Raw genomic sequence first — 22,819 nt, forward strand, 5'->3', positions numbered from 1 at the left:
AAGCATATTCATTAGTTCATGAGTCACTCAAGCAATGATTTTTTTCTCTTTTCGTCTCATTCATAGGCAGTTGGGAAAATTCATGTTGTACAGCTTTAGTGTTCAACATTTTCAGTAAATTAATTACTTTTTCCAGTTGATGCTGGACACCCACTAATGCCAGTAGTTAATTATTATCCTCTTGCCCAGTCAGCACTCTGCACTGACTAGTACCAGTACCACTGCTCCAGAAGATGCCTCAAGACTGTCAGGCACTTGTAGCATTTTGTCTCATTGGACAATGAAGTTGACAGACAAGGGGTCCCTTATATTTGTTCTCTACTTTCCAGCAAAAAAGGATTCATATACTGGCTCCAAAGAATGTTCTGCATTATTCAGGAAAAGATTGATAGGAAGAAAGTACCAACAGGGCCTGGCATTGCTTGGGTCCACCCAAAAAAAAAATGATCCAACCAAGAAAAGAGCAAAAGCTGAACAGGCAGCACCAAGCCATGTGTAGGTCCTGCCATGCCCAGGAAGTTTGAGATAAATCAATGTCAGTAGTGTTAGCACCAAATGGTGCTTGGGTCTCAGTGCCAAATAGAGCTGTGATATGCTCTCAATTTGTCATCCGACTGATAGAGATTGGGTGGTGTTGGTTTAAATCATCTAGCGGCTCATCTCTGGTTTCACAACATGCACCATCAGGTGCTAGACCGCTGCAGTCATAGATGCGGGTTTCCTGGCTATAATGTGGTTGCTTGAGTTGAGCACCTCTGGAGCTACCCTTGGACTGGTTTGAAGTCGCACTGCCCACAAATTGAAATGGAGCTGATCCAAGACCTTTCCCATAATTGACATCACAGGAGCGGTCTGGAAGTTAGTGAGAGCCTACTTGTGAATCTCAATGCCAGCAATAAAATTAATATTCTTTTTAAAACATGAAAGAAATTTAGGCTTGGTCTATTTTTTTCTTCCATAAAAAGTCTAAGGAAAGTATTTAGATCATAAAGTACTTGCAAGCTTTCCTTCCCCATATACTTCAATTTTGACAAAACACTCCAGTGGCACCTTGTGACAGAACTCAATTGTACAAAATGTAATTTTCTAAACTGATATCAGTGAAATATGAAGCAGAAACAGAAAACACTGGAAACACTCAACAGGTCAGGCAGCATATGTGGAGAGAACAGACAAGACATTTTGTGAATGGACCTTTCTTAGAACTAGTTCTTTGGAATCCAGTTCTGAGGAAGGGTCCGTACTCAATGGGGATGAAATTGGGCCGTGTAATGCCTGTTTTTTAGGCACTACGCTGCCATCTAAGATTTCAAAATGGTGTCCAAGAATACATCCGACAGGAAGTGCACAGGACACCATCTTGATAAAGGGGCTTGCGCACATGTGCTTAACGACCGCCAGCAGTATGCAGAGCAGCGAGATCATGATGCAAATCAGTGTGCAACCCTGATTTGAAGCCACTGCTGCTATTTTGCAACTCCACACTCCAGCCAACCTCCGACTCCAGTCTTAACCTCGCACAGCTAAATGGCATGAAGGACCCCCCCACCTCCCACCACCACCAACTATTTAAAGGGATCATGAAGTACATACAGGTTAATTGCTGGATTATTTCTTCTGGCTGCTGGTGCAACGGTACATGTTTTTGGAAGTTTCTATACTTGGCTAAAGTTGAAGGTACTCTACAGTCTGGCTAGTCTTGCAGTCCTTTTTGTGTCATTTTTAAAATATTGTGCTGAAAGAAGTTGCTTCCAGATATGGGTGGCTTGGTAGGGCTTCCTCTCGAAATTGAATATGACTGGGAGAATGAAGGGAGGCCACGCAGAGCAGGACAAGCTGCTGGAAGAGGGGGGAGGAGGTGGAGGAGAAGAGCACTCAGCGGGAGCCCATATCTGGGGAGGGGCCTCAGGGAGCAATTCTCTAGCCTCAACTTCAGCGACGACCAGTGCATGAGACTTCTTCAGTTCGCAAAAGAGGTTGTGAGTGAAATCTATCAACTGCTGCAACCAGAACTTTTTTTTTATTCGTTCACGGGATGTTGGCGTCGCTGGCGAGGCCAGCATTTATTGCCCATCCCTAATTGCCCTCGAGAAGGTGGTGGTGAGCCGCCTTCTTGAACCGCTGCAGTCCGTGTGGTGACGGTTCTCCCACAGTGCTGTTAGGAAGGGAGTTCCAGGATTTTGACCCAGCGACAATGAAGGAACGGCGATATATTTCCAAGTCGGGATGGTGTGTGACTTGGAGGGGAACGTGCAGGTGGTGTTGTTCCCATGTGCCTGCTGCTCTTGTCCTTCTAGGTGGTAGAGGTCGCGGGTTTGGGAGGTGCTGTCGAAGAAGCCTTGGCGAGTTGCTGCAGTGCATCCTGTGGATGGTACACACTGCAGCCACAAAGCAGGGCAAGCACAGCCTCTGGCTCCTTTCAGGCTGCTGCTGGAGATATAAGCAACATCTCGCAGTTTGGAGTGCACTGCTGAATAAGGGAGGTCACTGAGGCTCTGTATGCAATAAGAACCAAAATGGACCCCACTAGTCTCGCGGCAGACACAGAGGAATTCATCAGGAGAATGAGGCTCCGGGAATTCTACCACAAACCCCAAGATTTCAGCAGCGAACCCAATGAGACAATCAACGATCCGGAACGCAGACAGAGGGATCCGCGGTACAGCAACCGAAGAGGAAAGAGTCTCACTGGACTCCTCCAGAGGGTCGCTGCCCTCAGCTTGACATGTATGCGCAAGCTGTCAGGAAATGCGTCTATGCCAGATTCATCAGCCGCACTCGGAAGACAGTCCAGAATGTCACCCGAGCACAACGCAACGCCATCAAAGCTCTCAAGACCAACCGCAACATCGTCATCAAACCAGCGGACAAAGGAGGAGCCATCGTCATACAGAACAGAACGGACTATTGCAAAGAAGCATACCGACAACTGGACAACCAGGAACACTACAGACGGTTACCCACAGACCCGACCAAAGAACACACCCATCAGCTCAACAAACTGATCAAGACCTTCGATCCAGACCTTCAAAACATCCTACGCACTCTCATCCCACGTACTCCCCGCGTGGGAGACTTCTACTGCCTCCCAAAGATACACAAAGCCAACACACCCGGACGTCCTATCGTATCAGGCAACGGAACCCTGTGTGAGAACCTCTCTGGATACATCGAGGGCATCCTGAAACCCATCGTCCAGGGAACCCCCAGCTTCTGTCGCGACACTACAGACTTTCTACAAAAACTCAGTACCCACGGACCTGTTGAACCAGGAACACTTCTCACCACGATGGACGTCTCGGCACTCAACACCAGTATCCCCCACGATGACGGCATCGCTGCGACAGCATCAATACTCAACACCAACAATAGCCAATCTCCAGACGCCATCCTACAACTCATCCGCTTCATCCTGGATCACAATGTCTTCACCTTCGATAACCAGTTCTTTACCCAAACACACGGAACAGCCATGGGGACCAAATTCGCACCCCAATACGCCAACATTTTCATGCACAAGTTTGAGCAGGACTTCTTCACTGCACAGGACCTCCAACCAACACTATACACCAGATACATCGACGACATTTTCTTTCTATGGACCCACGGTGAGGAATCACTAAAGAGACTACACGATAACATCAACAAGTTCCATCCCACCATCAAGCTCACCATGGACTACTCCTCAGAATCAGTTTCTTTCTTGGACACACGAATCTCCATCAAAGACGGGCACCTCAGCACCTCACTCTACCGCAAGCCCACGGACAACCTCACGATGCTCCACTTTTCCAGCTTCCACCCTAACCACGTCAAAGAGGCCATCCCCTATGGACAGGCCCTGCAAATACACAGGGTCTGCTCAGACGAGGAGGAACGCGATGGACACCTACAGACGCTGAAAGATGCCCTAGTAAGAACGGGATATGATGCTCGACTCATCGATCGACAGTTCCGACGGGCCACAGCGAAAAATCGTGTAGACCTCCTCAGAAGACTAACACGGGACGCAACCAACAGAGTACCCTTCGTCGTCCAGTACTTCCCCGGAGCGGAGAAACTACGCCATGTTCTCCGCAGCCTTCAACATGTCATCAATGATGACGAACACCTCGCTACGGCCATCCCCACACCTCCAATACTCGCCTTTAAACAGCCACCCAACCTCAAACAAACCATCGTTCGCAGCAAATTACCCAGCTTTCAGGAGAACAGCGTCCACGACACCACACAACCCTGCCACGGTAACCTCTGCAAGACATGCCAGATCATCGACACAGATACCACCATCACACGAGAGGACACCACCCACCAGGTGCATGGTTCATACTCCTGTGACTCGGCCAACGTTGTCTACCTCATACGTTGCAGGAAAGGATGCCCCAGAGCATGGTACATTGGCGAGACCATGCAGACGCTGCGACAACGGATGAACGGACACCGCGCAACAATCGCCAAACAGGAGGGTTCTCTCCCTGTCGGGGAACACTTCAGCAGTCATGGACATTCAGCCACCGACCTTCGGGTAAGCATACTCCAAGGCGGCCTTCGAGACACACGACAACGCAAAATCGTCGAGCAGAAATTGATAGCCAAGTTCCGCACCCCTGAGGACGGCCTCAACCGGGATCTTGGGTTCATGTCACACTACACGTAACCCCACCAGCGAACAAATGTTATCTGTTTTTAATATAACGGGTCATTGACTGTCTTCCTTCTCTCTCTCTCTTTTTTTGGGGGTTTGTATATTCGGTGGCCTTTTAGGTGACACCTTTCTGTCTGCTCACTGTGATTGCCTTGGCAACGGGCAGTAATCACCAGGCATTGTTCTGTGATTTTCAAATGCGAAGGATTCGAAAATTTCATTTCCACACCGTTCACCTGAGGAAGGAGGAAGCCTCCGAAAGCTTGTGGAATTTAAAATAAATTTGTTGGACTATAACTTGGTGTTGTAAAATTGTTTACAATTTGCAATAAGAAACACATTCATCTCATTCTGTCTTGCCAGAGACAAGCAGGAGGAGCAAGCATGAGGTTTTGCACGGATTGCAGGCTTTCCCATGGTGCAGGATGCCATTGACTGCACGCACATTGCCTTGCGTGCTCCTCATTTGAACTCGGCCATATTCATCAACTGAAAGGGATTCCACTCCCTCAATGTGCAGCTGGTGTGCCACCACAGACAGCGCATCATGCAGGTGAATGCCTGCTATCCTTGCAGCAATCATGATTCTTTCATTCTGTGGCAGTCCTCTGTTCCACTTGTATTTGAACCAGCACAGCAAGTCAAAGGCTGGCTGTTGGGTGACCAGGGTTATCCCCTCATGACATGGCTCGTGACTCTGGTCAGGAATCCACACATATGTGCACAGCAGGCCTACAATGACAGCCATGCTGCTACAAGGAACATTATAGAGCAAACCATCAGCATCGTCAAGCAATGCTCCCACTGCCTGGACCACTCTGGAGGAGCACTGCGGTACTCAGCTAAGCGGGTATCGAGATTTGTGGTAATATGCTGCAAGCTGCACAACATGGCCATTATGAGGGAACAGTCCTTACCACCATCTATCAGGTGAGAAGCTGAGGAGCAGGAGCACAAGGAAGAGGAGGAGGAGGAAGTGCAAGAGGAAGTGGAGGAATAGGAAGAGGAAGGGAGGCTACAACGTAGACAGTCCCTTTCTGCCAGGGCTCTACGTGATCAGATTATTCATGAGCGATACAAGTAACCTCAACTACACCTTCTTATTCACCAACAGTCCCATACACTTACCGTTCCCCTCACACTGACCATCACATTGTCCTCTTTCTGACAACACATATTGGTTCCTCCCTCTGTTCACCGCAGAAATAAAAACCATCACCAAATGCAAATTTAAATCCAAATTTATTAATTCACTCATTAAATAATGCATACAAAATTAAATTAAACACCCTTGTGCATTTCCTTAGTGCCTGTCTTCCATGTGCCTTTACCTTTCCTAGTGCTCCTACGAGGTGCTTCCCCAGTAGCTGCAGCATGGGTGGCAGAAGGCTGCTGACCTTCAATTGAGGAGACTGCAGATGACCTTGAAGGATGACCTCGAGCAGCTCTGGGCCTAGAGGGCCCGGCTTCAGACTGCACCGTCTCGCCCTGGGCTGCAGCAGTCTGGGCCAGCTGGTTGACGGACAACAGCAAGAGCACTGGCAGAGTGGCAGGGGTGGAAGCACAAATGTTCCTGAGAGGACAGTGGGTTCCTCTTCCATGGAGCCACTGTCACTCTCCCCGGGCGGCACCTCAGGAATCCTGGTGATCTGTAGGAGAACGGATTGCTGAACTGCTATGATGCCCTGGAAGACCCTTTCAACATTGGTATCCAGAGCCACGATGGCAGCAGTCTGAGATTCTAAAGCAGCAATCAGAGCATGGAAGCTGTTTGTGCTGCAATGTAAGGTGTGACATTGGTCATCAGACACTACATCATGGTGGGTTCCACAGGTGCGCTAACGGAGGTGACCACCCATTCCATGTTGGAAAGGATGAACTCCAAGTTCTGCGCAAAGCCCTGTGCCAAGTTGAAGCTGGATTCCACCATGCTCCTTGACATTGTGCGCAGGCTTTCCAGTGCACCACGCGTTTGGTTGTGTATGCTCATCATCCTTCTTCTATAGCCTGGGCCATCAGAATCCTCATCTGATTCCTCTGCAGCAGAACTAGTGTGCGACCTCACCAGCTGGAACCTGCAGTATCCTTTCCCCCATCCTAGCTCCTGTACACTTGTGTCCAGTGTCTCACCGGGTGCAGGTCCTTCCTTTATCCTATCATCTAAAGTACGTGCAGTGTCAGTTTCTGATCTGGTGGCTGCAAGTGTAAGATCGAGTGACGGTGTCTCTTCATCATCACTATCTTCTTCCTCTTCCTCCTCTGACTGGGAAGGTTCCAGTTCTTGGGTATCTGAAATGAATAAGAGATAAGGGTTGGGTTGTGGTGAGGGGAGAGGAGAAAGTAAGAAGTGTGTGCTTACACCATCTGCAGCTTGTGAGTCAGAAGAGATTGTGGGATGAGGGAAAAGTGCACCAAGGAGGAGAGAAGGAGGATTAGGACTGCAAAGACCCTCATCATTGATCCCTCCAGCACCGCCAGTGGCCACAGCCTCAGTGATGCCCTTTCCCATGATGGTCAGCACTGCCTCCTGTTGTACGCCACCTTATTCTGCAAGAAAGATGGAACATAAGAACATAAGAAATAGGAGCAGGAGTAGGCCAATCGGCCCCTCGAGCCTGCTCCGCCATTCAATAAGATCATGGCTGATCTGATTCTAACCTCAAATCTAAATTCATGTCCAATTTCCTGCCCGCTCCCCGTAACCCCTAATTCCCTTTACTTCTAGGAAACGGTCTATTTCTGTTTTAAATTTATTTAATGATGTAGCTTCCACAGCTTCCCGGGGCAGCAAATTCCACAGACCCACTACCCTCTGAGTGAAGAAGTTTCTCCTCATCTCAGTTTTGAAAGAGCAGCCCCTTATTCTAAGATTATGCCCCCTAGTTCTAGTTTCACCCATCCTTGGGAACATCCTTACCGCATCCACCCGATCAAGCCCTTTCACAATCTTATATGTTTCAATAAGATCGCCTCTCATTCTTCTGAACTCCAATGAGTAGAGTCCCAATCTACTCAACCTCTCCTCATATGTCCGCCCCCTCATCCCCGGGATTAACCGAGTGAACCTTCTTTGTACTGCCTCGAGAGCAAGTATGTCTTTTCTTAAGTATGGAGACCAAAACTGTATACAGTATTCCAGGTGCGGTCTCGCCAATACCTTATATAACTGCAGCAATACCTCCCTGTTTTTATATTCTATCCCCCGAGCAATAAACACCAACATTCTGTTGGCCTTCTTGATCACCTGCTGCACCTGCATACTAACTTTTTGGTTTTCTTGCACTAGGACCCCCAGATCTCTTTGTACTGCAGTACTTTCCAGTTTCTCACCATTAAGATAATAACTTGCTCTCTGATTTTTCCTGCCAAAGTGCATAACCTCACATTTTTCAATATTGTATTGCATCTGCCAAATCTCCACCCACTCACCCAGCCTGTCTATATCCCCTTGTAGGTTTTTATGTCCTCCTCACTCTCTACTTTCCCTCCCATCTTTGTATCATCTGCAAACTTTGATATGTTACACTCGGTCCCCTCCTCCAAATCGTTAATATAGATTGTAAAGAGTTGGGGACCCAGCACCAACCCCTGCGGAACACCACTGGCTACTGGTTGCCAGTCCGAGAATGAACCATTTATCCCAACTCTCTGCTTCCTGTTAGATAACCAATCCTCCACCCATGCCAGAATATTACCCCCAATCCAGTGATTCTTTATCTTGAGCAATGGTCTTTTATGTGGCACCTTGTCGAATGCCTTCTGGATGTCTAAATACACTACGTCCACTGGTTCCCCTTTATCCACCCTGTACGTTATGTCCTCAAAGAACTCAAGCAAATTTGTCAGACATGACTTCCCCTTCGTAAAGCCATGGAAGTGTGTCAGTGAGCGTCCTGTAATATGTTTGGGTGATGTGGCTGTCATGGTTGAATAACTGCCAGTGTGTGTGACCTGTGAGTTGTGGTTGTGCAGCTGGCCAGAGTGGTAATGTGTGAGGGTGAGATGCAGCATGTGATGTGAAGAGTTGAGTACTGATTGCAAGAGTTTGTTGGTAGGTGGGCGACGGAGGGTGTAGTGTGTGGAGCAGTGGATGAACTAGTGGTGCAGTTGGTAGGAGATGCCACTTGACAGTTGAACTCACTCATCTTGACCACTTGTGTCAAATCATTGAACTTCCTCCTGCACTGCATCCATGCGCGTGGTGCGATGCTCCTGGCATTGACCTCGTGCGCAACTTCCTCCCACTGCCTCTTCAACATACGTCTAGAGAGTCTCCTGCTCCCCCGTAGATAAAGGATTCCCATCTGTGCCTCTACCTCTTCCACCAAGGCCTCTAGTGCACCGTCTGAGAACCTTGATGGACGCGCTCTCGCAGGCGCAGCCATTCCTCACTATCCTGCAGCACAGAGTTAGTTGTGAGCTGTGAGTTGTGGGTGTGAGGCTTGCAACAGTGCTAAGTGTGTGAGGGTGAGGTAAACCATATGAATTAAAGGGTTGAGTACTGATTGATAGAGGTTGATGGTAGGTGGGTGATGAGGGTGCAGTGAATTGAGCAATGGATGAGGCTAGAAGTGCAGTTGATATGATATACCATTTGAAGATTGAACTCACTCACCTTGACAACTGTCAGATCATTAAACTTCAAACTTATTCCTGCACTGCATCCATGTTCTTGGAGCTATACACCTGGCATTGACCTCCACCGCTACTTCCTCCAACTGCCTCCTGAGCATATGCCTTAAGGGCCTCCTGCCCCTCTGCAGATACAGGATGTCTCCCGCTCTCCACCTCTTGCACCACGGCCTCCAGTGCATTATCAGAAAACCTGGTGCACGGTCTCTCGCATGTTGAGCCATTCCTCAAAGTATCAGCTTCAGTTTTCAAAGGACTCCCACCACTCTTTCAGCCACAATGCACCTCCCCTTTAAAAGGTGCAGGCTGCTTTTAAGTAGCGCTAGCCACTCACAATATCAGGCACCCTGCTGACACTTGCAGCCAATGAACAGTACAGGTAGTGCACGTAGGAATCATGGAAATCAGCAGGCAGCACCATTTTTACATGCTGCCTGAAACGCAATGAATTGGCACGGGTTAATCGCGGATTGCGATCCCCACGCCCGTTTTCGAGGTTTTATCCAATTTAAACCGCAATATATCTTGTCTGTTCTCTCTATCTGCTGAGTATTTCCAGTGTTTTCTATTTTTTTTTCAAATTTCCAACATCTGCAGTATTTTGCTTTTTGTTCATCAGTGAAATATGATTAACTAGCTACTTTGAGCATGGACAGGGGCACACATCTGTTGCTGGCTTGTAATAAGAACAATTTCAAAGCCTTAAAATACCAAAAAGGGGCTCCACAATGACTCATGGATAAGTCAGAGGGGTAGATTTTTAATTTTCCACCTAGGCATAAAACTGCCATTGCAGATCGGCCACCCATTATAGAATCCGCCCAATTTTTATTTCCACTGAAATCAAATTGAGTGGTCTCTATAACAGGCAGTCGATCCGCAACGCCACTTTTATGCCCAGGTGGAAAATTGAAACTCTATTCCAGTTTGTAACTGGGCTATATCGATCAGGAAAGTGACAAGTTTATATTCCTGGTCAGCTGATTCAACTGATCTTAGCCAGTGCAGCAGTGTTACGATTAGCCTCAACACTCCAAGGTTCCTGCTTCTGATTGTTCTGCCTTGACTCCTACTAGAAAGTGCATTTGTGGGGATCTCAGGTAAGGATGGGATTTGGCTTGTCTGTGATGCTTTCCTGTGGTTACATAGTCTACAGCACACACTGTCTGAGATCACACATAATGAAATAGCCATTGAATTGAGTTACCAGTAACTGGTAACTGGAACCATACCCCAACAAGGAGTCAACACCTTTAGGAGGGGAGGAGAGAAAATTGTAGAAAAATGGGGGGGGGGAGAAGGTTATCCTTTGAGGTTTTTTTTCTAAATTCCTGTTACACATTTTTAAGCACAATCAGTTACATGTTTTCCCCAGAAGTAAAACATAACCATTGAGGGTGTACATTAAAAGTAGCATACAACTGAGTAAACAATGGTAATGTTCTTAAAGGTATCTACTAACAGTGATAATTTTGTTAAAAGACAACATAAAGTTGTTGAAGCCTTTTACTTGTCATTGAGCTTCCAGGGAAAGCTCAGTAAAGTTTTTTTTCTCACCTACACAGCCTGAGTTATGTTGAAGTAGCATTGTAATACTGATGGAATGAATGTTCAGGAGTTCATAATGGACCAGGGGGTCTTTGTCCATAATGTCCTGTGTGTGATTCAGAGGTAGTGCTGCAGAGAGAAGTACTCCAATGATTTGATGCCTGTAATTTTAACTGCTCGGAGCAAGACAGTAAGAACAGTTTCATTCAGAGGATTATGTTATCAGTAATAGACCTGAATATTGTTGCCATTTCTGTTTTTATGCAATTAAGCTAGATGCTTTGCTTTTTGGTGAATGGGCCTGGAGTATGTCACTCAATAGTGATGAGGGAGGATGCAATTGAAAGTCTGTCTCTCTGCAAAAAAAGGAAGCAGGGAAAACAGTAAAAAGGGAGAGAGAATAAACAGAAAGAATGCAACATCCAAAGTGTATAAAAATAGCAGATGAGCTTAAATGAAAATGATAAAAACAATGAAAGATAAGAAAATAGCGATGCTGAATGTAAACAATAAAACAATTAAAGATTGAATATACAAAATAATGAAAAAAGAGATATGGTGTAACAAAGTTTAAAAAAAAACAAAACGGGCAAAATAAATGATGTGAGGAAAAGAGCGAAATTAATAAAATATAAAAAAATTAAAATAGTAGTGTGGGATTTTGAGAAAGGACCATCTGAGGTGCCCTTTTGCTAGATGCTCCCCTAAAATGAGGAATATCAAAAAGAGGCAGGTACAAAATGCAGTCACAGGCTGCAAAGGAGACGCGGCACTGGTTCACCACTAGGTACAATTCTCACCCTGGCATTAAATGGCAACTTTCCCGACAAAAGTAAGAACAGTGACCTTTTGACAGAATGCTTATGCACCTAGAATTTTACTTTTAAATTTAATTTGTATAAATGAATGACAAGGGTATGTTTGAACTTGCCCTCCATGTATGACATTCCACCCTGTTTTAAGAAAGTGGGATTTTACAAGTGGACAGTCATTCATAATTGTCTTTCAATGGCTTTACTGGGAAAATAAATCTTTATTTGCTATCCATATATGATCTGCCGCACTATGTCAAGAAAATGTTATACTTCAATTGGACATTCATTCATAGTTCTTTCATAAAGAGAAATGACAAAGCTATGCATTAATATCCAACTGTAGCAGTTCCCTTTCAGTTCCCACACAGCAAAAAAGGAAACAAAAGAGTTGCAACTTGTTATCCATATTTGACTTTCATTTCCATATCTGCCTTTTGAATAAACATTGCTGTAAAGTCATTAGGCGCAACTTAGTGATCTTCTTGAGGTCGTAATCTTAATTCCAGCTCTCTCTCCATTTCCAGTCCTTTGACAAGTCCCAAAGTACCCCCAAAGATATTGTCCCATGCCACCCTCTGGCTCCAAAAAAATAGTTGTTTTTCTACATGGCTAAAGAAACATGATTTTCTGTGAACATGTTTGTGAACTGCAGTTTATGGCTTCACTACTCTGCTCATTTTACCACTCTATGGCTGGATGAACGATATTGCCAGTTACTCGACTAGTTAAGTGGTTGTTTAGTCATTTGAAAGCTGCAAAATGAGCGATATTAAAGTCCTAATTAAAGTCTTAATTCACTGATGCCAATGAAATCCTATTGAACATATCCAGCAGAAAACAGAAGTCAGCATCATTTCAATTTATTGCCTTTAAAATTTTTAAAAACAGGGCGATAACTCCCAAATATCTAAAAGCAGAAAATTCAAGTTTACAGTTCCTAATAATTGAAACATACAACCATACGAAAATGATGGACAGAAAAATACCAGCCGGTCCAACGAGCCTGTCTGACACAGTCAGGCAGCCTTAAGCATCATGATTCACAACCCCACCCACCAACAACCATGTAATCTCCTGGCAAAGGCAAAAACAAGGATTAAGAAAGCCCATGGCCAATTTAAGGAAAGAAAATCTGGAAAATTCCTTTCCGATCTCCTTAAGTGATCAAAACTAGTTTAGGAGACCATAATGACCACAATTTTTATTATTTAGTATTCCATCTACCTTTTGTATGCCGTAAGCTCCGCCACAGCCAGGAACTGGTTCAACTCTCTTTTTGAAGGTATGCAGCAAATCAGCACTTACCGCATGAGCTGGCAACTTGCTCCTTGGGCTTCATTTTAGCACCCGCTATGGGGTGCGTTCCTGGCGGGGGGGCTCCGAAAATCGGGGAATCCCGGAGCGGGTCCGGAGCCCGGCTCCAACCCACCCACTTCCAGGTTCCCCACAGACGCGCCGGCGTGCGCGCGCAGCCCCCGGTGGTGGGAATCCCGCAGGCAATTAAAGCCAGCGGGATGCCACTTAACAATATTTATCTAGGTATTTCAGGTCATTAACAGACCTGATTAAGGGATTATGTGAGGAGGGGTAGGATTTTACAAACAACTGGGACTGTTTCCCATACTGGGGGAAACACTCCCAGTTGAAATGGACGTGTTGCAGCTGTCAGCCTGTGGCAACTGCAAAGGTCCATTTGACAGGTGGTGGGGGGAGACCCTCACTCATTGCAGGAGGCCACTCTGTCACTTGGGACAAAGTTTGGCCTCCACCACCCTCCTCCTGACAATCAAATTCACCAACTTGCACACTTACCCCAGGGTCCAGAGACATGTAACTACCTTGCAGACCCCCTCAGATGTACATCTTCGGATGGGGGCCGCCGTAGCTGCAGTCATGACCTCCTCGGAGGGCGAACAGCATCACCAGCCTCGCCGGCCATGCCGTCCACCTCTGACACGTGGAGCTCCACAACAGAGTGCTGTGACACATCCACCTGCACAGCAGGAGGGAGGGCAACTGCAGAGAGAGATGCGTCGCAGAGGGCACTACCCTCGCCACAGGGTCCACATACCGAGGCTCAGCTTCCTGGACCTCTCTGAGCAGCAGTGCACACGGAGGCTCAGAGTCACTCGACATGTAGTCGTGGACATCTGCAGCCTCCATCATGCCAAGCTGCTCCCAGTTGGCCCGAGCACCATCTTCTTACCTGTCACTGTCAAAGTCACCACTGCCCGCAACAACTTCTCGTCCGCATCCTTCCAGAGTACCACCGGGGACATCGCCGACGTCTCCACAAAAGAGCCCTGCAAATACACCTACACCACTCTGCAGTGACACAATGGGTGTCATCAGTTGTGGGTCTTCATTGTGATCCTCAGGAAAGGGCATTATTGCACAAACCAGACAAGATTCGCAAAGACGTGGCAGTAGTGGTGCCAATATAATATGTAATGTGAGTTGGTCAGAAATTCAACATGAGTAAAAACCATGACAAACCCTCAAACACCCTTGTGCATCCCCTTCATGCTCACGACACGTTTGCCTTACGCTTCCTACTGCACATATGTGATGCATGCCCTGTGGCTGCAGCACAGGTAGCGGCAGGCTGAGTGAGGCTGACTGTGAAAGAGATGCACGAGAGGGTGAATATGAGATAGAGCCATGAGATTGTATGAGGATTGGGTTGAGTGGTAGTGGCAGGATGAGTACTGGTGAGGTGAGTAAGTGCAGGTAAGATGAGGATGAGGTTTGAGTGGGTATGAGGGGTGATGTGACAGAGTGATGTTGGCAGTGCAGAAGGAGATGTGGGGTGGGGGCGGTGATGTGGCAGACGGAGGGTAGGGAATGAGTAAGTGTACTCACTTTGGCTGACCTACTGAGGTCATTGGAGCGCCTCCTGCACTGTATGCAGGTGGGCGATATGTTGGTGGTGAAGGTGACCTCCTCTGCCACCTCAAGCCAGGCCTTCCTGGTGGCAGAGGCAGGCCGCTTGCTCCCGCCCGCCGGGGGGAAGATCTCTGTCCTGCCCCTCCTCCTCACCCCATCTAATGATACCTGGAGTGAGGCATCATTAAACTGGGAGCAGCCTTCCCCCTGGGCTGCTCCATGCTGTAATTTTTTTCTATTTGTTGCAGCATCTGTCAGTGGAGGACTGCCCCTTTAAATAGAGCTTCTCCAGCTGACAGAGCTTACTGCGCATGCGCAGTCCGCCCGACGCGCAGATCAGCAGTGGGGAACCCGGAAGACCAGGTAAGTGGATGCAATTAGGCTGCGATCGCGCGGGGGGCAGACTAATTTCACCGGGCGCGTTACCCACGCGCCCAATAGCCCCCCCGCCGCGAACCCGCAGCCCTGGTAACATCGAACCCCATAAGTCTACTGTCCTCTGGGAAAAGAAAAACTTCCTGACATCTAACCTAGTTCTGCCCTTACGTAACTTGTACGCATGACTCCTGTTCCTTCCTAAATCTTCTCATGCAAAATATCTAGCTCATTCATTATCATTAACACCTCTAACAGATCGACCTAGCGTCGCTAGTGTAAATAGACCCAGTTTTTAAAGCATATCTGAATAACTAAGGTGTTTTAAGCTAGACATCATTCTACTGGACCTCCTCTGAAGCTTTTTCAAAGCATCTATATCACCCACCATGTGAGGGGACCAAAACTGGACGCAGTATTCTAAGTGAAGCCTAATCAAAGTCTTGTACAATGACAAAACAGAGTGTTTTGTTTTATATTAATTTGTCCTGGCAGTGCAACCTTATACCCTATTTGCTTTGACTATCGCTTCACAACATTGGTCATGAACTTTAAGAGAATTGAGTACTATTTTTATTTCAATTGACTTCAGTTCTGTATCCTGTGGGTAAGGTGCTGTTCATTTCCGGTGGATTGATTGTTCCCTGTACCCTGTTCATGCCAGCAGGCTGGCATGAACCAATTTCTAGGCCATAATGCTAGGTGTCTGTCCATCTCAATGGGAATGGTGTGTAGTGTGTGGGATTTATAAACAATTATCATACTTTTGCTATCTATAGTTTCTCAATACTTTCTGAATTATCAATATGGCCCGCCATATTGGATTCTTAGGCGGTCGTTTTCCGCCTGAAAAATGAGCGAGGTGCTATCGAATATCTAGGCCAATGTGTCTACAGTGCTGTTTTGCAATTGACCACTAGGCTACTTAAGAGAATGGTAGGATTCACCTACCCTCTGATTTTTCTCTGTGTTACTGTGGAGAATGATTCTTTTTCTCTAACAGCCCAGTTGATACCATGAATTTGACACCTGGGGTATTGCAGGTATAAGTCCATATCGGAGCATTGGTACAAATCTATTTTATTGTATTTTAAGTGTTTTAATTTATATCTTCCCAAGCTTTTTTTTAAAGATTATCTTGTGTTGCACACCATTCTTCAATAAGGAGGGTGACAGGCCAGTCAATAGGAGGAGCAGCCGGAAGTGACTAGCTTGTGGGGAGGCACCTTACCTCATGCCAACCCCGAACCTTGGCTGAGAGTAAGAACCTGCTTTTTGGGGAAGAGCTGCAATCTCACCATTGCTAGTCGTTGCGATTCTGATGATTTATGTGGACCGCAGTTTCCTGGAACTTTACTTGATTGTCTTAGGTGGTCAGAGAGGAATTTCACAGGTTTTTTTTTGCCTGTCCCAGGAGATTGTATGGTTAGGAGTTAGGTCAGTTGTATGCGTGGTTGTATCATGTTTAGGTGAGTGGGCTTGATGTTCTTTTCCCACTTACCTTTGTGTACATTCCTATGTTCTCTTGCACAATGAGTCAGTGCATTATGCTACTGTCCCATAATTGTTTGATAGTCTTAATAAGATCAAGCTGTTAAAGTCTTCAGAACGATACCAGCTTAAAAATTCACTTTTCTTTGCCTGTGCGTGTGACTACTAATAACTATATATTTTTTAAAGACGCACATTTATTATGCTCCCAGATGCAGGGAAATACCTGGCAGTAACTTCCCATGACAACTTTGTGGACATCTACAATGTGCTTTCAAGTAAAAGAGTTGGCATATGTAAAGGGGCTTCTAGTTACATTACCCATGTAGACTGGGATGTAAGAGGTAAGGAAATGTTATTCTTCAAGTTTTTTCAATTCTTTCTGTAAATCTTTTAAAAATCATTGTTAGCAAGTTATTTTTTTTTACAAAATTGAAACTTTAAAGAAACGCTCATAAAAATTCTATTTGTGAAACTTATTGTGGTATGTCAGTTCTTAATATACAAAGTGACTAGATTTAAACCTATTTCCTTTTGAGATGTAACGCGTAAAGGATGTTCACTGAAGGGTAATATATTATTTTAATGACATTTTATTTTACTTAAGGATTAGGATCAGCTATAAAATCACATCCAGACTACTGCTTAATTCTTAAGCACTGTAGCACTCCAAATATGAGAGCCAGATGAGTATTTGTGACAGGATGAGTGCCACTAGTGAGATGTAATTTTAAGGTAGTTTAATGAACTGTTCCCTCTTGCAATGGCCCAGCATTCCCTAGGAATCAGAAGCTGCAGCCCTACAGTTTTCTGTTTCTGCAGAGACCTCATACCCTTTACGACTCATACATTCCTAGATCGTTAGTACCTACTGTACTTTATTTCATTTCAAACCTTTCAGGGAGACGGTAATATCAGCAACCCACACTCAAGCATGCTGGTTGTGGGAGGGTAGGAAATCAGTCAGCTGGCTGGCAGGTTGGGGCTGGGTTGGAGCAAGAGCATGGCAGTGGGTCACAGTATTCTGCTGCTCCTACTGACCCCACTAAAATATATTTTTTAATAGGTTTGTGGCCTTTTTGTGGAGCAGCCACCAGTGGTCCCCTTAAGAACCCTTTAATGGCAAAGAACATTGATCAGTGCATCTCCGACATCTGCATGGGCATGCAAGAGAGTTTTGGGAACCTATAGAGCACCTTGGAGCAAGTGATAATTCTAGAGAGACGTGCGGTTTAGCCCCCAACAGAAGGATATATGAATGTTTTTTTTAATTCATTCCTGGGATGTGGACATAGCCAGACAAGTGCCAGGCAATGACCATCTCCAACAAGAGAGAGTCTAACCACCTCCCCTTGACATTCAACGGCATTACCATCGCCGAATCCCCCACCATCAACATCCTGGGGGTCACCATTGACCAGAAACTTAACTGGACCAGCCACATAAATACTGTGGCTACAAGAGCAGGTCAGAGGCTGGGTATTCTGCGGTGAGTGACTCACCTCCTGACTCCCCAGAGCCTTTCCACCATCTACAAGGCACAAGTCAGGAGTGTGATGGAATACTCTCCGCTTGCTTGGATGAGTGCAGCTCCAACAACACTCAAGAAGCTCGACACCATCCAAGATAAAGCAGCCCGCTTGATTAGCACCCCATCCACCACCCAAAACATTCACTCCCTTCACTACCGGTGCACAGTGGCTGCAGTGTGTACCATCCACAGGATGCACTTCAGCAACTCGCCAAGGTTTCTTCGACAGCACCTCCCAAACCCGCGACCTCTACCACCTAGAAGGACAAGAGCAGCAGGCACATGGGAACAACACCACCCGCACGTTCCCCTCCAAGTCACACACCATCCCGACTTGGAAATATATCGCCGTTCCTTCATCGTCGCTGGGTCAAAATCCTGGAACTCCCTTCCTAACTGCACTGTGGGAGAACCGTCACCACACGGACCGCAGCGGTTCAAGAAGGCGGCTCACCACCACCTTCTCAAGGGCAATTAGGGATAGGCAATAAATGCCGGCCTTGCCAGCGATGCCCACATCCCATGAACGAATAAAAAAAAAGACTGGTCTTTATTGCCCATCCCTAGTTGCCCTGAGAAGGTGGTGTTACAACTGAGTGACTTGCAAGAGCAGTTAAGAGTCAACCACGTTGGTGTGGAGCTGGAGTCATATGTAGACCAGATCGGGTAATGTCAGCAGGTTTCCTTCCCTAAAGGACATTACTGAACCAGTGGGTTTTTACAATAATCCCATAGCTTCATGGTCACTTTTTACTGATACCAGCTTTTTATTTCCAGATTTTTTAAAAACTGAATTCAAATTCTCAAACTAAACCATGGTGGGTTTGAACTCACATTTTCTGGATTATTAGTACAGACCTCTGGATTACTAGTCCAGTAACATAACCACCACACTACTGTACCCATCATGATGGTGGGGCAAACATGTAGGGATAATAGGAGAGAATTTGGCCCAGCATGTTCGCATTGGGCAAGTGCAGTACAAAGGAGACCATAGGACTCTTCAGGTCAGGGCTTATGGGCTGCTTTTAACTGAAAGTACTATCAATCACTCCTTGATGTAATAGTTTGCCTGGCTATGCTCAGCCTTTACCACTTCTCCTTCCTCCTATTCCCTCCTTCTCCTTCCTCTTGCTCTGAAGCCACGGCTGCATGTTCACTGTCCAGCCCCTCTGGCTGCATGCGTTCAGCTCTATGAAAGACAAAATTATGCTGCAAATGCAGATGGTCAATACTTTCTCAGGGCTGTAGAGTAAAACCCCACCTAATCTATCAAGGCTTTGAAGTGCTACTTTAACATACTGATTGTATGTTCCACCAGGATTCACCCAGTATGGGTGGGGTTAAAAACCAGGGCAGCAAGGGGTAGTCCTGACCACCCATCAGCCATCCATTCTTTCTGTTTCTTCACATTGTTATGGCACCATGGATTGGCTCTAGATAAGCATTTGCTGCTGGGGTATATTGCAATTACCTGTATTATTTTGTTTTGGTGGTCTAAGACCACCTGGTAATTGATGGAGTAGAATCCTTTGTTATTCATATATGCCATGGGTTAATTGTTAGGCTCCCTGATGGCTACATAAGTGCCATCAATGAGGCCCTGCATGTTTGGAAACCCAGCCATCTATTAGAAGTGCTGGACCTTGTTGTTCCCTCCTTCCCATGGGGAAGGTGACATGTGTTGCCCCAGCAAACAAGGCTACAGTCATTTGCTTTATGCATTAGAATATGGATGACTGACTAATGTGGAAAATGTCACTAGTGGCAAAGAAGCTCAATGCAATGGTGACTTTGACCACAATGGACAAGGGATATCGGGAGGGGGCCGAGATGGATCATCCACTTGGCACTTCTGGCTGAAGATGGTTGCAAACGCTTCAGCCTTGTCTTTTGCACTCACATGCTAGACTCCGTCATCATTGAGGATGGGGATGTTTACAGAGCCTCCTCCTCCCGTTAGTTGGTTAATTGTCCTCCACCATTCACGACTGGATGTGGCAGGACTGCAGAGCTTTGATCTGATCCGTTGGTTGTGGAATCGCTTAGCTCTGTCTATAGCATGTTGCATCTGCTGTTTAGCATGTATGTAGTCCTGAGTTGTAGCTTCACCAGGTTGGCACCTCATTTTTAGGTACGGCTGGTGCTGCTCCTGGCATGCTCTTCTACACTCCTCATTGAACCAGGGTTGAGCCCCTGGCTTGTTGGTAATGATAGAATGAGGAATATGCCGGGCCATGAGTCTACAAATTGTGCTGGAATACAATTCAGCTGCTGCTGATAGTCCACAGCACCTCATGGATGCCCAGTTTTGAGCTGCTAGATCTGTTCTGAATCTATCCCATTTAGCATGGTGATAGTGCCACACAACACGTTGGATGGTGTCCTCAGTGCGAAGACGGGACTTCATCTCCACGAGGACTGTGCGGTGGTCACTCCTACCAATACTGTCATGGACAGATGCATCTGCGACAGGTAGATTGTTGAGGACGAGGTCAAGTAGGTTTCTCCCCTCAGTGTTGGTTCGCTCACCACTTGCTGCAGGCCCAGTCTAGCAGCTATGTCCTTCAGGACTCGGCCAGCTCGGTCAGTAATGGTGCTACCGAGCCACTCTTGGTGATGGACGTTGAAGTCCCCCACCCAGAGTACATTCTGTGCCCTTGCTACCCTCAGTGCTTCCTCCAAGTGGTGCTCAACATGAAGGAGGACTGATTCATCAGCTGAGGGAGGACGGTAGGTGGTAATCAGCTGGAGGTTTCCTTCCCCATGTTTGACCTGATGCCATGAGATTTCATGGGGTCCAGAGTCAATGTTGAGGACTCCCAGGGCCACTCCCTCCTGACTGTATATCGTTGTACCGCCACCTCTGGTGGGTCTGTCCTGCTGGTGGGACAGGACATACCCAGGGATGGTGATGGACGTTGGCTGAAAGGTATGATTCTGTGAATATGGCTATGTCAAGCTGCTATGACAGTTGGCACAAGTCCCCAGATGTTCGTGAGGAGGACTTTGCAGGGTCGACTGGGCTTGGTTTGCCTTTCGTCGTGTCTGGTGCCTAGTGGTCCGATGCTGGGTAGTCCATCCGCTTTTATTCTTATTATGACTTTTTTTTAGCAAGATTTTACAACTGAGTGGCTTGCTAGGCCATTTCAGAGGCCAATTAAGAATCAACCACATTGCTGTGGGTCTGGAGTCACATATAGGCCAGACAAGGTAAGGACGGCAGGTTTCCTTCCCTAAAGGGCATTAGTGAACCAGATGGGTTTTTACGACAATCCGGTAGTTTCATGGCCACCATTACTGATACTAGTTTTTTTTTAACTCTAGATTTTTATTTAATTAATTGAATTTAAATTCCCCAGCTGCCCTGGCGGGATTATAACTCAAGACTACTGGGATTATTAGTCCAGGCCTCTGGATTGCTAGTCCAGTAACATAACCACTATGCTACCGTACTGTTGAAGGAGGATGGTGTGTGTCAGCCGTGGTTCCGTGGTAGCATTCTCACCTGAGTCAGAAGGTCGTGGGTTCAAGCCCAGCTCCAGAGACTTGTACACTTCATCCAGGCTAACATTACTGTGCAGTTCTGAGGGAGTGCTGCAATGTCGGAGGTGCCATCTTTCGGATGAGACATTAAACTGAGGCCCTGACTGCCCTCTCAGGTAAAAGATCCCATGGCATTATTCAAAGACGGGCAAGGGAGTTGGTCCGGTGTCCTGGTCAACATTTATCCCACAAATAACATCTAAAACACATGATCTGGTTGTTTATTTCATTGCTGCTTGTGAGGGTTTGCTGTGCGTAAATTGACTGCCACGCTTCCTACATTAAAACAGTGACTACAAGTCAAAAGGACATCCTGAGGTTGCGAAAGGTGCTATATAAATGCAAGTTCTTTCTTTCAACCATGTCAAAGGTTGCAGAGAGGTGAAGAAGGATGTGGAGGGATAGTGCACCATGGTCACAGTCACAGAGGATGTCATTTGTGACATTGATTAGGGCCATTTCAGTGCAGTGGCAAGGCGGAAACCTAATTGGAGAGATGCAAACATGGAATTGTGGGACAGATGGGCACGAATTTGGGAAGCGACAACACGTTCAAGGACTTTGAAAAGTAAAGAGAGGTTGGAGATGGTGTGGTCGTTTGAAAGGGCAGAGGGTTCAAGGGTGCATTGTGTCCATTCCTGGGCACCATACATTAGGAAGGATGTCAAGGCCTTGGAGTGGATGCAGACGAAATTATTAGAATGGTACCAGTGATGCGGGACTTCAGAAGCTGGGGTTGTTCTCTTTAGAGCAGAAAAGGATATGGGGAGATTTATTAGAGGTGTTCAAAATTATGAAGGGTTTTGATAGAGTAAATAAGGAGAAACTGTTTCCAGTGGCAGAAGGGTCAGTAACCAGAGAACACAGATTTAAGAAAATTGGCAAAAGAATCAGAGGCGAGATGAAGAGAATTTTTTTTACTCAGCGAGTTGTTATGATCTGCTTCCACCACCCTGGCGGGCAGTGCATGGAATGCACTGCCCGCCAGGGTGGTGGAAGAAGATTCAATAATAACTTACAAAAGGGAATTGGATAAATACTTGAAGGGGAAAATTTGCAGGGGAGTGGGGCTAATTGGTTAGCTCTTTCAAAGAGCCGGCACAGGTACGATGGACCGAACGGCAGATAGTACCTGAGGAGGGAACCGTGCATGAATACCCATGCTGAACATAGTGTAGTTCCAATAGAGGGACACCTGGTGGCTGGAAAATTCTACGTTTGGAAATATACACAAAAAGAATACTGAATTGCAGAAAGACAGCAGCAAGCACCAGAAATGAGTAAGTGCATGATCTGTTATGCACAAAGTTGTTTGTCAAGTCAAAATGCAACTTTTACAAACATGGCAAC

General features: G+C 46.4%; 1 protein-coding gene across 1 annotated transcript in view; it reads left to right on the forward strand.

Annotated features, from left to right (window-relative positions):
* The window catches only part of LOC137324570 (echinoderm microtubule-associated protein-like 6), a 436,862-nt gene that overhangs the window by 261,911 nt on the left and 152,132 nt on the right, over positions 1–22,819 (forward strand). The window contains exon 25 of the mRNA XM_067989009.1: positions 16,605–16,736. Coding sequence (XP_067845110.1) covers positions 16,605–16,736 — 132 coding nt within the window. The remainder of the gene's footprint in view (positions 1–16,604; positions 16,737–22,819) is intronic.

This window comes from Heptranchias perlo, chromosome 8, assembly GCF_035084215.1.
Source record: "Heptranchias perlo isolate sHepPer1 chromosome 8, sHepPer1.hap1, whole genome shotgun sequence".
Taxonomy (NCBI): Eukaryota; Metazoa; Chordata; class Chondrichthyes; order Hexanchiformes; family Hexanchidae; genus Heptranchias; species Heptranchias perlo.